Source organism: Tachysurus vachellii, chromosome 7 (genome assembly GCF_030014155.1).
Source record: "Tachysurus vachellii isolate PV-2020 chromosome 7, HZAU_Pvac_v1, whole genome shotgun sequence".
NCBI lineage: Eukaryota > Metazoa > Chordata > Actinopteri > Siluriformes > Bagridae > Tachysurus > Tachysurus vachellii.
This window is the reverse complement of record NC_083466.1, coordinates 26,572,576-26,588,328: the sequence shown is the minus strand read 5'-3', so window position 1 is coordinate 26,588,328 and position 15,753 is coordinate 26,572,576. Positions and strand designations below refer to the sequence as shown.

The 15,753-nt window shown below is 39.3% G+C and overlaps 2 protein-coding genes across 3 annotated transcripts; one reads left to right on the top strand and one right to left on the bottom strand.

Annotated features, from left to right (window-relative positions):
* Positions 1-3,077: 3,077 nt before the first annotated feature.
* On the top strand, positions 3,078-4,955 carry LOC132849017 (transcription factor Jun-like). The gene has a single exon (XM_060875184.1). The coding sequence runs from the start codon at positions 3,334-3,336 to the stop codon at positions 4,132-4,134; it is 801 nt and encodes a 266-aa protein (XP_060731167.1). The 5' UTR covers positions 3,078-3,333; the 3' UTR covers positions 4,135-4,955.
* Positions 4,956-5,741: 786 nt separating this feature from the next.
* On the bottom strand, positions 5,742-10,936 carry tada1 (transcriptional adaptor 1). 2 transcript variants are annotated; one of them, XM_060875182.1, is made up of 8 exons: positions 10,679-10,936; positions 10,150-10,241; positions 8,794-8,859; positions 8,542-8,642; positions 8,244-8,459; positions 7,971-8,122; positions 7,483-7,639; positions 5,742-6,517 (listed from the first exon to the last, which is right to left on the bottom strand). In XM_060875182.1, the coding sequence occupies exons 1-8, from the start codon at positions 10,771-10,773 to the stop codon at positions 6,365-6,367; spliced, it is 1,032 nt and encodes a 343-aa protein (XP_060731165.1). In that variant the 5' UTR covers positions 10,774-10,936; the 3' UTR covers positions 5,742-6,364. The 2 variants fall into 2 exon arrangements, with proteins under 2 accessions (XP_060731165.1, XP_060731166.1); XM_060875183.1 differs by having other exon boundaries at positions 8,542-8,639.
* Positions 10,937-15,753: the final 4,817 nt, after the last annotated feature.

The window sequence follows — 15,753 nt, the reverse complement described above, 5'->3', positions numbered from 1 at the left end:
CAGTGCAGGACAAGACAAAAAGGCAGAAAGACAGTATCACTGTGTATGGCAGTGCGTACCGCATATCACTCTGTGCATTGTCACGTGTGTCTCAGTATAATTGTGTGTATATTGTAGTGTGTATCATTGGTGTGTGACACCTACAGTATGTGCATCATTGTTTATTAGTTTTAATCTTCTGTGTACATTAGAGTGTTTGTTACAGTGTGTTATTGTGTGCATTACAGCATGTATTACAGTGTTTATCTTCTGTGTACATTAGAGTGTGTTACAGTGTGTTATTGTGTGCATTACAGCATGTATTACAGTGTTTATCTTCTGTGTACATTAGAGTGTGTTACAGTGTGTTATTGTGTGCATTACAGCATGTATTACAGTGTTTATCTTCTGTGTACATTAGAGTGTGTTACAGTGTGTTATTGTGTGCATTACAGCATATATTACAGTGTTTATCTTCTGTGTACATTAGAGTGTTTGTTACAGTGTGTTATTGTGTGCATTACAGCATGTATTACAGTGTTTATCTTCTGTGTACATTAGAGTGTGTTACAGTGTGTTATTGTGTGCATTACAGCATGTATTACAGTGTTTATCTTCTGTGTACATTAGAGTGTGTTACAGTGTGTTATTGTGTGCATTACAGCATGTATTACAGTGTTTATCTTCTGTGTACATTAGAGTGTGTTACAGTGTGTTATTGTGTGCATTACAGCATGTATTAGTGTTTATCTTCTGTGTACATTAAAGTGTGTTACAGTGTGTTATTGTGTGCATTACAGCATGTATTACAGTGTTTATCTTCTGTGTACATTAGAGTGTGTTACAGTGTGTTATTGTGTGCATTACAGCATGTATTACAGTGTTTATCTTCTGTGTACATTAGAGTGTGTTACAGTGTGTTATTGTGTGCATTACAGCATGTATTAGTGTTTATCTTCTGTGTACATTAAAGTGTGTTACAGTGTGTTATTGTGTGCATTACAGCACGTATTACAGTGTTTATTTTCTGTGTACATTAGAGTGTGTTATTGTGTGTTATTGTGTGCATTACAGCATGTATTACAGTGTTTATCTTCTGTGTACATTAGAGTGTGTTACAGTGTGTTATTGTGTGTATTACAGCATGTATTACAGTGTGTATTACAGTGTGTTACAGTGTGTATTACAGTGTTTATCTTCTGTGTACATTAGAGTGTGTTACAGTGTGTTATTGTGTGTATTACAGCATGTATTACAGTGTTTATCTTCTGTGTACATTAGAGTGTGTTACAGTGTTATTGTGTGCATTACAGCATGTATTACAGTGTTTATCTTCTGTGTACATTAGAGTGTGTTACAGTGTGTTATTGTGTGCATTACAGCATGTATTACAGTGTTTATCTTCTGTGTACATTAGAGTGTGTTACAGTGTGTTATTGTGTGCATTACAGCATGTATTACAGTGTTTATCTTCTGTGTACATTAGAGTGTGTTACAGTGTGTTATTGTGTGCATTACAGCATGTATTACAGTGTTTATCTTCTGTGTACATTAGAGTGTGTTACAGTGTGTTATTGTGTGCATTACAGCATGTATTACAGTGTTTATCTTCTGTGTACATTAGAGTGTGTTACAGTGTGTTATTGTGTGTATTACAGCATGTATTACAGTGTGTATTACAGTGTATTACAGTGTGTATTACAGTGTTTATCTTCTGTGTACATTAGAGTGTGTTACAGTGTGTTATTGTGTGTATTACAGCATGTACTACAGTGTGTTACAGTGTATTTATCTTCTGTGTACATTACAGTGTGTGTTAGTGTATTATTGTGCGTATTACAGTGTTTATCTTCTGTGTACATTACAGTGTGTATTACAGTGTGTTATTGTTATTATGTGTATCATGGTGTGTGTCACTGACTCGTCTTCATGACAGAGGGACTGTAAATTGAAGACTTTGTCACAGCGATGTTAAAAGTTGGTCTACTTCAGCAAAAATGACTCAATTCACGTCAAATTTACACGTCACATTTCTCAAGACTACTTTTCCACTGCGTCTGTGCGTGTTTTAGAATGTTCAATCCAGTTCGTGTGTTTACGTGACTTCCACGTGTCATTTCTTTAAATCTTTTCGTTTCATTCACATCTACGCGCATTTTCATCTGAAGTCATGTGATTTCCACACGTGAATCGTTGATTTTTTTATTTATTTATTTGTTTGCATGCGATTTTTACAGGATTTGTTTATTTTGTTCATGAAACATTGAGGACACGTACAGAATGCGGCTATTTCTTTTGGCGCATGCTCTCACGTAACTCGTTTAAACGTCCAGAATCTGGGGATAACATGATTTAATGCAGATTTCTGGTTGTTTATCACCATTAAGGGGATGCGGGGTATCTGGCGTGTGTCCTGGGAAACATTCTGGATGTGACATCGTTCACAAATCAGAGCAACTTCCTGTAGATTCACAGAAGCGACTCCTTTTTGGAGTTGGGAGGAAACTGGATAACCCGGTGGAAAGCCAGACTGAGATGGGGATATGAAACTGTGAAAAGATGTGAAACTGGAGTCTGAATCAAAACCGTGAGCGAGACCAGTCAGCCTGGCTGAAACGTTCCAAGCTGAGAGATTTCGTCTCCACGTGCCAAATACCTCCACATGTTTGTTGATGTGCAGCCGAGCAACTGCTCGAGCGCTCGTGGCGCGTTATAGGGTCTAACAAAGACACGGTTCTCTCATCAGGATGGGACATAAGGATAAGAACGAAGCTTGACGTGTCTTTAAACCTTACAGGACTTTACTTTAATAAAGACCACACAGTTACTTGATACTCTGTTCCAACACTCAGACTACACCAAATGCTGGTTTATTACAATTATATCTCAACACAACACACAAACCCCCACGTGTCCCTACACTGCTGGAGTAATCAGATCCACCAGTGCAATACGTAATCCCAAGGTGCACCGCTCAATGAGTAAGAGCATTACCTAATCCCATAATGCATTGCGGTGGGCGGCGGGTGTGAGACCTGGAGCCACGCCCACCGCTCTCGTGCTGACCAGTGAGTTGTGTTTGACATGACATCATCTTTATTTTCAGTGCGCGAGCTGAGAGAGAGAGAGAGAGAAAACAAAACAACCCACCGAGAAACTTTGTTTTGCACGTCGGAAGTGAGAGGATGTTTGGAGATATTGTCCGAAACGCAGGGAAACTTTCATCGTTTCCATTTTTCCTGGTGATCAGTTTAAAGTGTTTCTGAGGTTTGTTTTTATTTTTATTTTTATTTCACGCGCCCTGGAGAGAGAGAGAAATAAATAAATACATAAATAAATTAATAAATAAAAAAGATGGACGGTTTGTTTTATAATGAAGCTTTGGATGGTGGTTTAAACCATCATCTTCATCATCTTCATCATCATCATGGGAGCGGATACGAAGCCGTGACGCGCAACATGAGCCTGAATCTGTCGGACGCGCCGCACGACGCGCTCACACTCACGTCCCCGGACCTCCAGCTACTGAAGCTCACGTCCCCGGAGCTCGAGCGACTCCTCATTCAGACGTGTAATGGTTCAGCTCCTTCGACCCCGACTTCCGGTCAGGCGCGCACTTTCTCCGCTCCAAAACAAACCACGGACGAGCGCGATGCCTTCGCCTTAGAGGAGTTTCAGTGTCACCAAAGGATGTGTACTAACCCCAGTGATGTCCCAGCTGTGGCTACGGGACCGTCTCACGCGTGTTCCGGTTTCGCGGAGCACGTAAATCACACGTGGGACACGTACACCGACGCGCCGCTCTGCGCGCCTCCGCGTTACAGCTGCGCGCCGGGGCACAAAGACGAGCCGCAGAAAGTCCCGGAGACGCCGCCGCTGTCTCCCATCGACATGGAGGACCAGGAGAGGATTAAAGCCGAGAGGAAACGCATGAGAAACCGCGTGGCCGCCTCCAAGTGCCGGAAGCGGAAGCTGGAGCGTCTCGCGCGGCTGGAGGAGAGAGTGAGCCGGTTAACGGGGGAGAACGGAGACCTGCGCGGCGCCGCGGATTCGCTCAGAGACCAAGTGACGCAGCTCAGACACCAGTTACTGGATCACATCAAGAGCGGCTGCAAACTCCTCAGTCAGCAGCTGCAGACTGTTAAAGAGTTTTAAAGACGCGGTTCGTCTTTTTCTTTTTAAACGAGTTCAGAAATACCTTAGACTTACACACACAGACACAGACACACACACATACACAGACACACTCTCAGTGCTACTTTATCCGTTTCCTTTCAGCATTCTGTTTACATTGTTTTCTTCCCTAAACTGCACCTTACTCTGCACATGTACTGTAGTTACTCAGCAGTGACTTGGACTGAACTTTACAGAATCTCCAACAGGTGTCTAAAATGACATATCGCTCCTTTAATCAGATTTGCACTGTGATTTTTAAAACTTGTCTTCCATCCTGAAAGGAAGTCATTTTGCAGGGTTCAGGGTCAGAGTTCAGGGTTCCTCTGGTTTCCTCATGACAATATGCAGGTGACACTAAATTGCCCCATGGTGTATATATGTGTATGTGTGTGTGTGCGCATGCCTTATGTCCAATCCAGGGTGTATTCCCACCTCAGGTCTAGTTTTTCCCTGGATATACCCCAGATTCACTAAAACCCTGACCTAAGCACTTAATGAATATACATGAACTTTTTTTTTTTTTTTTTTTTACTTGGTCTCATCTTTCTTTCCCCTTCACTTGTCTTTTTACTAATATACAGTTTTGCACTGTTTTTAGGTTTTCTACAAACTTTGTCCTAATAATAAATAAATAAATAAGTATTGTAAACATATTTTATACTATCATTCAACCTGTACGTAGGGTTTGTTTTTGGCCACCTCACATCCTGTAGGATGAATAAACAATGACGTGATGCTCCGTGTACGAAAGCAACTGTTACACACTTTCAGTGCAGCGTAATAAAAAGAGCTTCTTCAAACGCTTGATGTGTGTTTATAAACTTATGGTAAAATGCTCGCGAATGTGCAAATGCTGGAGAGTTTTAGGTTTAAGGTTGAAAGCAGATTAAACAATAGGTTAAGAATCATTAAGTGAGTTTCACTAAATTTATAGTAGAAGAGATCCAAAGTTTTTTAATCTTTATGCACGAGTTGTCAATTAACAGGTGAAGCTGTAGTTAAGAGTGAGCTACACAATGTGGTGTTTTAAAGCATTAAGTAGAGATACTATAGGTATAGTGCAGATATTTTGCACTATAACTCTTCTTCCTATTAGAGATTGAAAATGGTATCACACACACCAATGGTTCATTTCTAACCTGATGTAGATTTGCTCTTGAGTCCAAGAGAGCAGGAAATCCATCATGTCTATTTCTGCCTTTTGGGTTAAAGGGGAAGTGAAAGAAGACAGAAATAAGACAGGTGATTCGCTGAAAAGCAGGTCAATTGTACAACAATTGAGCCCCTCTGGTTTAGAAGGAAATGACAGAGTAATGTAATTAAGAGCAATAATTACATGTTCCTCCTTTTACAGACAATAAAAATAATAAAGGCTCCTGAGTGATGAGAGAGAAAATCACTTGCTCTGCATCACCACAATGCCACTGAGACCAGAACTGACCATAGTATAGGTGGGAGGGGTGCCATTACTTTCTCTCCACCCGTCTGAAGTTGTGTAGGCAACATGAGAGTGGATAGCACTTTCCTCAAGCCACCTCTCAGAAAGGTGGGCAGAGTTAAATAAGGAAAAGGACTGAACACAAAACTGGATTTAATTCATGTATTTTCAAATCTTCCATTGGCAAAGTAAACGTGTACAAATGTGAGTTCGTTGTCAAATATTTACAAGGATGTCCAGAATGTCAGCACAGACACTAGCTATGTAAAACCATAACTGGTCCGTGAGCAACAATCCTGAGCACTGAAGCTGTACTGTGAGACCTGATCTGTTTAATTAAACGGCCTATAAAAATAAACGTACTGATTTAAGTCGACGTATTTAATCATGATGTAAACCATTAAAATGAATACAAACCATTTAAATAAACTGAAATATTCAAACGAAAAGCTCTGGAAGTCCACACTGTCCATAAAGATGTTATATATGGTTATAACATAAGGTCCAGTTGTACAGAAACAGGAACATGTAGACCAGCGGTGTCCAATCTTATCCACAAAGGGCCGGTGTGTGTGGGTGCAGGTTTTCATTCCAACCAAGCAGAAGCCACACCTGATTCCACCTGTTTAATCAGTTGTTCTTGGCTTTTAGTAGTACTCTGGTGTGGCTTCTGCTTGGTTGGGATGAAACCCTGCACCCACACCGGCCCTTTCCGGATAAGATTGGACACCGCTGATGTAGGCTGTGTGACTGGAGGATGTGGGCGGAGCCTCAGCAGATTGACAGGCCCTCCTTGGTGGCCAGTCGCTGTCTGTGGATGTTGTCCTGCTCTAGCTCCTCGTGACTCGGGTGCCAGAGACGGGCGAGGATGCGCTCCACGTTCAGAGCATATACGGTGTGAGACGGCATCACGCGGCGGTGCACCTGACACACACACACAGGGTTAAAATTAGTTCTGGAGAGGAAGAACCCAAGTGTGATGTTCTACTGAACGCAAAGGAACCTCACATTTATTCTGCAGACTTTTGGACAGTTTGTAATGTTTTGCTCCTGTCAGTGGAATCTGTAGCTAAATTTCAAAAGAAGTTCAACATTAAAAAAAATAAAATGCTCTTTAAGACGTTCTAAAGTATTTAAAAAAAAACAGTACTCGTTTGCATTTTATGACAAGAAATCCTACCACTGGTATAAACTTTATGCAGTAAATAAGAAATGACAGGAGAGAACATGCTGTTGTGTGGGTGGTGTGAGGTGGTACAATTCTCTACCCCACATACTGTATGATCTTTATCTAAAATACGCCAGCAGAAGTAACCATAAAAGTGTTTCATTTATTCCTGTGTGAAACTCTGCAAATGTAACAGATTAATCATGAGATTTATTGGTTTGGAAGAGTTGTATGAGCTGTTACTATAGAAACAAGAACAATAAATTAAAACGAGTTGTTCTTGTTCCGTGTCACAGCTGGAACTACTGCGCTGTGGTCGGATTACGAAAACAATCAGCTCGAGAGATACAACAGGTAACGTTCTATTCCTATAAAAGTGGACCCCCAATTTACTATTGATTCCATTTTGTTATTTGTTACAGGATGCCTATTTTTATCCATTTATAGATACAATCAATGTCGTGGAACGTCCAAGTAACAAGTTCTTGTTATATGACCTATAAACTGTCTTCCCCTCACCAGCCTTTCTCTTTGTATCTCACTCCTCTGTTGTGAAGATGTCAGAAAACATCTACATGTTGTTTTAACTGTGTGCTGTACGAATAAATGCTTTATTCTATAGAACTACGATGTGACTATGATGTAAGGCATTAGGGAATGATAATCTACTGATAGTCCTCCTTGAACTGATAGTGTGGTAAGAACAGAGGTCAGAGGTCACCTGTAGAGCCTCCAGGAGGTCGTACATGCTGATGGGAGGTAGAGGGGCAGGGGCGCTGGAGCCGGAGCAAGCCAGTAGGAAAGCAGCCTGCTGTTCTGCATCGTCTGGAGACACCTGAGGGGGCAGAGCAGTCGGCAGCGAGGCACTGGGAGGGGGGCTGCGGGGTACACAGACACGCGATTATCAACTCTGCACGTTGTTTACGCTCTCACACACCACAATAAATGTCTAATAAAGCGTATTTTTGAGGAACACAAGTTTACGCAAAAGGATGATACTGTCACTATGACAACAATCCTAGACCACAATGCTGCTTTCCTCCTGAGAATGAGGAACTAGACTATACAGCCAAAAGTACGTGAACACCTTAAAGCAGAACGAGAGATTTTAAGAAATTTAAGGCTGTGAATATGTAGTTTATATGGAACGTTAAAAAGCTGTCTGGTCAGCTCAGGATGTTAAAAGCTAAAGACGGTGAAGAGACTCACTACTCTGTGACAGTCTGATATGCAGCCAGGCTGTTTTTGAGGTAGGGCTGCAGTGCGACTTGGCTGCCAAAGGCGTACTGGAAGTGTCCCTCTCTCAGACGGTAGGCTTTTCTCCGCGACACCACCGCAGTGATGAGGTCTTTCAAATGCACCTGTACAACAGGATGGACAGATAAGACACTGAAATGTTACCGTATCGTGATTCTTCTACACATATGTGGCTGCACTCTTCCTAACCACATGATGCTACAGTTCCTGTGATCAGACACACACCTCGAGCGCGCACACGACAGAGCTCACGGCATCCTTTGTGACGTTATCGAGGCCCATCTCGAAGGCTGTGACCATCATTCGGGCCTCCAGCTGCCCTCGTGTGGGCAGTAAGAGTGTGTGAGTGCTAAGCTTCATCATCTCCTCCTCCTCTGCTCCAGCTTCACGAGGATTGAACGTCTGAGCTCCAGTCAGCGGGTTCTGGGGCTGAAAGCGATGCTGGACAGAGACGGACAGAGAAGATCAGCAAACACATACGCCACCTTAAATGAGAGCAATAACAGATTGATAAAGGACTTACATCAAATTTCTGGCGCACGGAGGAAAACTTCTTTTTGCCCTTAGGCTTGGCGGGTTTTGAGGCAGAGCCACCGGACCACTGCAGCGAGCCGGGAGCCTCTGCTTAAGAAAACACAATGATGAAAAGTAAAGAATGACTGAGGAAAACTGACTTTTTGGCTTGTGTTCACACTAAACACAAAGCTAATTTAAAATGTCTCAATATTTCTTTTATAGCAGCTTTTGTCTGATGGCTGTAAATGTTTAGTCATACCTGGTGTAGATACAATAATCTGGCAGCGTGTGAGAATGGCCAGCAGGAAGTCATTGTGGACATGAACTGCAAAAACAAACACACGCATAAGAAATGACCGGATCCCTATATCTATCGGCCATTTTTTCACATACACAAATACACCCCCTCCCAAATTGTACAAATACTTCAACCTGTTAACTTCTATATTGGTCAGAAGATCCTAATTAATCTTCCATAACAAAAGCTGGTTTATATTAAAGGTGCAGTAAGCCATTTTGCAACAATAAATTAAACAAACGACTTACGAAAGGTTTATTAATTCGGTGAAACATTGGGACTTGTTAGGGTTTGCATGTGCCTCATGTCAGTCATTTTACAGACTCTACAGGTCACCTAAGATCAGGAATTCATGAAAATGTCAAACCTGCCTAAATGCTAGAGACTTACATGTGCTGGAAGAGCAAAAAAATAAATAAAAATCTTACCTACTAATGCATCTTTATTATTATTCTAAAGTACAGTGGATGCCAATTTATTTATTTATTTTATCTCAGCATTGTTATCCAGCAGAGATGTAGATTCATTCACGTGGTGATGTTTTATGTTAGGAATTTATACATCTCGTTATAGCCATTAGAGAACTGAACACCAAACAACACGATCACACTCATGCCTACACAGTTCATAGACTCCTAATTCCTATTTATTTATTTTTTCCCCAGCCACAAATCTGTACAGAAGACACTGAATGTGCCTTAACTTAACTTTGATTGTTCTGGTTCCATTTACAATACACTCTTCACATGAGCAATATCTCAACTGTTCACTACCTCACTTATGTTAATACTTATATTCTTTTAAATTCATGAGTATACATTTTTTTTTTTACCATTTTATGCACCGTAAGGACTGGCACTTCATTTGTTGTACCCAGTGCAATGACAATAAAGAATCTATCTATCTTTCGTAGGTCTTATTAACATCATGAGACAAAATCAAGTGAGTAAATAAACACTGTAGTTTTTATGTCATTGGTTTCATGGGCGTTTCACACTATATAATTTTCGTCCCATCGAGTATCAGGTTGGTGTGTAAGAGGAATTAAAACATACAGGTAAATAATCGACTGAGAGTGTGTGTGTGTGTGATGAGTGGCTCTGCAACGTGGCAGCATGTTATTGATTCATTTCCTATAAAAGCATGACAATGTGTGGTTTATATCTTACTTAAGCACATTCAAGGTACTGTGTGTGTGTGTGTGTTAGTTAATTTTCTGTTTAGGTACTGTTTCTCTCTCTCTCTCGCTCACACACACACACACACTCATTAGAAGTCAGTAATTATAAATAATGATTTTATAGAAGTAAATCTCACCGTTATCGTGTCCCAGAAGTCGGCGAGCCTCAACATCAAACTCCTCTTTACTAATTTTCTGTTTGAACCACAGCTTTAAATTCGCCCAGTAACTAATAAACAAACAAACAAACAAACAAACAAACATTGGAATAAATGCTGCATTACATACATACATACATAATGACACCCGATATGTTTGTGTATGTAATTATTAGAATATATTTATATTCATTTAGGAAAAGTTATGTTATGTTTTTGTGGTTTTGGATTTTTTTTTTTAGCCGTGCTAACTAGCCGTGCTAACTAGCCGTGCTAACTAGCCGTGCTAACTAGCCGTGCTAACTAGCCGTGCTAACTAGCCGTGCTAACTAGCCATGCTAACTAGCCATGCTAACTAGCCATGCTAACTAGCCATCTTAGCTAAACATGCAATTCCGCTAGCTAGCTCATTTAACACATACCTCACTCGAACATATGCATTAATAAACGCGCTTTATTATTATAATTATTATGATTTAGATTTATAAATGATTATATTTACGCTCACTGTTTTATATTGTCCCCAATAGCGTCCGTTAAGTTCTTCTTTGCTAACTCGAGCTCGCTCGCGTGAGCTGCCATGGCGACATCGGCACCAACCATCGAGCTGCACACAAGGGGGGTCCTTGAAATAACGCTGATCTTCAAACAATATCAATATCCCGGATATCTTTGCATGTATTATGATATGTAGATCACAATAGAGCTAAACATCGTAATCGTGACAGCGTTGATTTGCCAGACTATGAGATTTAGGTGTCTTTTACTCCACTGAAAAAAGTCCACCGCCACCTGCTGTTTAGGAGTGGTACTACTTAACTCAACACTACTTATCCAGCATCTCTGGGCTAATCCTGTTTAAATCCAAAATGGCGGAATCTGTTAATGTTTCATTTGGAAAATAAATGTTAAACATTTTCCCATTATGAGTAAGCTTTATTTAAGCACCTCTTAATAGCTACGTAAATGTTTTTAAAGTTGCATTCAGTGATAAGGCTCTCATTTATTAAAGCACCACAAAACTACTTAAAACAAATAAACACATAAAACATCAAATGAAAGAAACAGTACAAAATTTTCTAACAGTGTAAATATGCACTTTTTATTAGACTAGCTCAATTTCTTCACTATAAACTGTGGGCCATTAGTGTTTGCTTCAATGTCACATGACGCTGAAAAAGGTGAAAGATGTTGTGTTGTTTTATTTATATATTTTTTTAAAGTGCAACCATTTGAAGATTTGTTTATCTATCTATCTATCTATCTATCTATCTATCTATCTATCTATCTATCTATCTATCTTTCTTTCTTTCTTTCTTTCTTTCTCTACATCCATTCATCCATCCATCCTTCTTTTTTGTCTATCTATCTATCTATCTATCTATCTATCTATCTATCTATCTATCTATCTATCTATCTATCTATCCTTCCTTTGGTCTGTCTGTCTGTCTGTCCTTCTATCTATCTATCTATCTATCTATCTATCTATCTATCTATCTATCTATCTATCTATCTATCTATCTTTCTTTCTTTCTTTCTTTCTCTACATCCATTCATCCATCCATCCTTCTTTTTTGTCTATCTATCTATCTATCTATCTATCTATCTATCTATCTATCTATCTATCTATCTATCTATCTATCTATCTATCTATCTTTCTTTCTTTCTTTCTTTCTTTCTCTCTTTCTATACATCCATTCATCCATCCATCCTTCTTTTTTTGTCTATCTATCTATCTATCTATCTATCTATCTATCTATCTATCTATCTATCTATCTATCTATCTATCTATCTATCCTTCCTTTGGTCTGTCTGTCTGTCTGTCCTTCTATCTATCTATCTATCTATCTATCTATCTATCTATCTATCTATCTATCTATCTTTCTTTCTTTCTTTCTTTCTCTACATCCATTCATCCATCCATCCTTCTTTTTTGTCTATCTATCTATCTATCTATCTATCTATCTATCTATCTATCTATCTATCTATCTATCTATCTATCTATCTTTCTTTCTTTCTTTCTTTCTTTCTTTCTTTCTTTCTTTCTTTCTCTCTTTCTATACATCCATTCATCCATCCATCCATCCTTCTTTTTTTGTCTATCTATCTATCTATCTATCTATCTATCTATCTATCTATCTATCTATCTATCTATCTATCTATCTATTCATCTGTCAATGTTGAGATTCATTCTCTCAGTTCAGTTCAGTTCAGTTCAGTTCAGTAGTGCTTTACTGGCATGAATATAAAATCACACTTTTGCCAAAGCAAAGTTATATGAGTAATATAGATATGTGAATATGTAATTATTACAAACCTATTGAACAACAACAACACTGAGGGAGAAAAGAGAAAACAAACAGGAAATGAAGTGTGTATGTGTGCGTGTGTGTGTTTGTGTGTGCGTGCGTGTGTGTGTTTGACACTGATTAGACTTTTCTGAGCACTGCTGGTCTGAGACGACAGCAAGTTTGTGTGTGTTAGTGAGTCTCAGGACCAGCTGACAGAGGGGACTGGTGTTAGGGCTGAGCTCTTGGCTTTTCAGTGCTTCGTACTGCAGTGTGTTTTCATTACTTGATTTAAGATGTTTCCAAAAATTTTAGTGATCTTTTTTAGTGGGCTAAGGCTCGGTCCCTCAAAGTGTTCACTTGTAGCCATTTTTGAATTGTCACTGCTAGATGTGATTTTTGGTAAGCAACCATTGCCTACCTCTGAGATAGATTCCTTTTTACTTTACTTATACTTTTAGAAAGATGGTTTTTTTTTTAGTTGGTATTCTCTAGTCTATCAGTGGCTAGCATTCCAGTTAGCAGGTTAGCATATTAATTACATATTATATAAATGTTTAATATTTTTCAGTATTTTATGTTTTTTAGTTGTCCAGTGTGTCTTCTGGCTATTTGGTATTCGATTAACCCCCCCCCCCCCCTCTCTCTCTCTCTCTCCCCTTCTCTTTCTCTCTGCCAGCAGAGGGCAGGATAGGTTTGTGTAAAAAAACTAAATAAACATATATATATTTTAAATGATGCATCCCAGTGAATCCCAACTGACCACAAATGCCCTTTAATGCTGAGAACCTTATATTGGTTGATAAAAATGTCATTATTTGTCCTTATATATGTATTTGGATACATATACAACATCTTCTACATGACAGCGACGATCATCTTCATCTTCATCTCTCTCTCTCTCTCTCTCTCTCTCTCTCTCTCTCTCTCTCTCTCTCTCTCTCATTTCTCTGTTGTTCTATTTGAAAGAACAAATTAAAAACTCTCTCTCTCTCTCTCTCTCTCTCTCTCTCTCTCTCTCTCTCTCTCTCTCTATATATATATATATATATATATATATATATATATATATATATATATATATATATCTTTGTGCTTTGTGTCAATGGGGATTTTAATAATAAAATTATTATCAGTAGTCTTAGTCCTTTGTGAGCTATTTTGTGATACTGTAGATAAAGCCAAAACCAAGCAGACTGTCACCTTTTCCATCAAACCAACAACGTAAACAAAGTCAATTCATTCCCCAAATATTCTGCTTCACAAACAGATTAAAAATATGGAGGCTTTTTTGTGGCATCTTCTGTTCCAAAACAGCATTAAAGCCTTGCAGCACTTTTAAGAGTGACCCAGATGTTTGGCAGTCCGGTCTTCTTAAATGGCTGAGTGAAAAAGAAATCCATAAAACTCCAAATGGAAGGCAGATGCTCACCAGGAAAATCTGCACCGCAGAAGTTGATTAACAGGACAGCCATGCTTATTTATTACTCAACAAGTGTGTTTTGTTTATGAAGAGAGACCCTGCTGTATGGAATTAAAAGTAAAGATACAGTTTCATGGATTACAGCAGAAGCACCTGAGGATTTAGGGATTTGAAGTTAATAAATGATGTGTATATTTTCCAGTCATAATGAACAGGATAGATGAATGATGAAGACATGCATGGGGATAAATTCATCAGTTTGGGTATGTTGGTTTCCTGGCAATGTGTTTGTTCCAGAGTCTGTGAGCACGGAGAAAATATATAGAGGGGACGAGTGAGTTGGGTTGTGCTGCATGACGCATGGCTGCTGGGGTCCCTCTGGATCCCTGGACCCGTTTCTGTTCTCATTATATCCCAGATTTGGTTTGGATAAATCAAGTATCATTCCAAGGCATTGTGATTGCATGGGTGATTAATACTGACCCTGGTAAACTGCTCTGACTGGGCATCTTTTATAAACAAAAACTGAAACTGCAAAAGTATCATGGTCCTTATTCAGATGTTTCAAACTGAATACTCTTTCTTGGACCAAAGGCTCGCCAGGAGAAGCAAACAAGCTGTGACACACAAAGAGCTCGTTCAGCATTGGGAGAACATAAAAAAGAGTAAAAACAAAGAGAATAGAAGAGCAGAGAACAGTTAAATCCAGCAGACAATTGTAATGAACAATAAAGTCCAGCTGAGAACGTTACTAAAAATAGCAGAGAACAGCTGTGAGTCATATCAATAGAGAACAGTAAAGAATACAGTTCTAAATACAGATATCAGACACAAACAATAAACTGGTAGAGAACAGTAGGAAGCAACAGAAAACAGTAGAAAATAGAATAAAAACTTTAGAGAGCACTACAGAACAGATACTAAATAAGATTAATAAAGATCACTACACAACATTGTACAGTAGGGAATATTACAGAGCAACAAATATCATTAGAGAGCAGTAGAGAAAAGAACAGAGCAATAAAGCTTAGTAGTGAATAGTACACAACAGTAGAATACAATAGTGAATAGTGTACATCAGCAGAGAACAGTACACAGCAGTAGAATAAAGTAGAGAACAGTACACTGCAACAGAGAACAGTACACAGCAGTAGAATAAAGTAGAGAACAGTACACTGCAACAGAGAACAGTACACAGCAGTAGGGTACAGACCATAGCAGCAGAGTACAGTATAGAACAGTACACTGCAGTAGAGAACAGTACACTGCAATAGAGTACAGTAGAGAACAGTACACTGCAGTAAATAACAGTAGAGAACAGTACACAGCAGTAACGTACAGTAAAGGACAGTACACAGCAGTAACATACACAACGTAACATATATATCAGCAGAGAACAGTACACTGCAATAGAGTACAGTATAGAACAGTACACTGCAGTAAATAACAGTAGAGAACAGTACACAGCAGTAACGTACAGTAAAGGACAGTACACAGCAATAACGTACACAACGTAACATATATATCAGCAGAGAACAGTACACTGCAATAGAGTACAGTACACTGCAATAGAGTACAGTAGAGAACAGTACACTGCAATAGAGTACAGTAGAGAACAGTACACTGCAATAGAGTACAGTAGAGAACAGTACACTGCAGTAGAGAACAGTACACTGCAATAGAGTACAGTAGGGAACAGAACACTGCAGTAAACAACAGTAGAGAACAGTACACAGCAGTAAAGTACAGTAGAGGACAGTACACAGCAGTAAAGTACAGTAGAGGACAGTACACAGCAGTAAAGTACAGTAGAGGACAGTACACAGCAGTAACGTGCAGTAAAGGACAGTACACAGCAGTAAAGTACAGTAG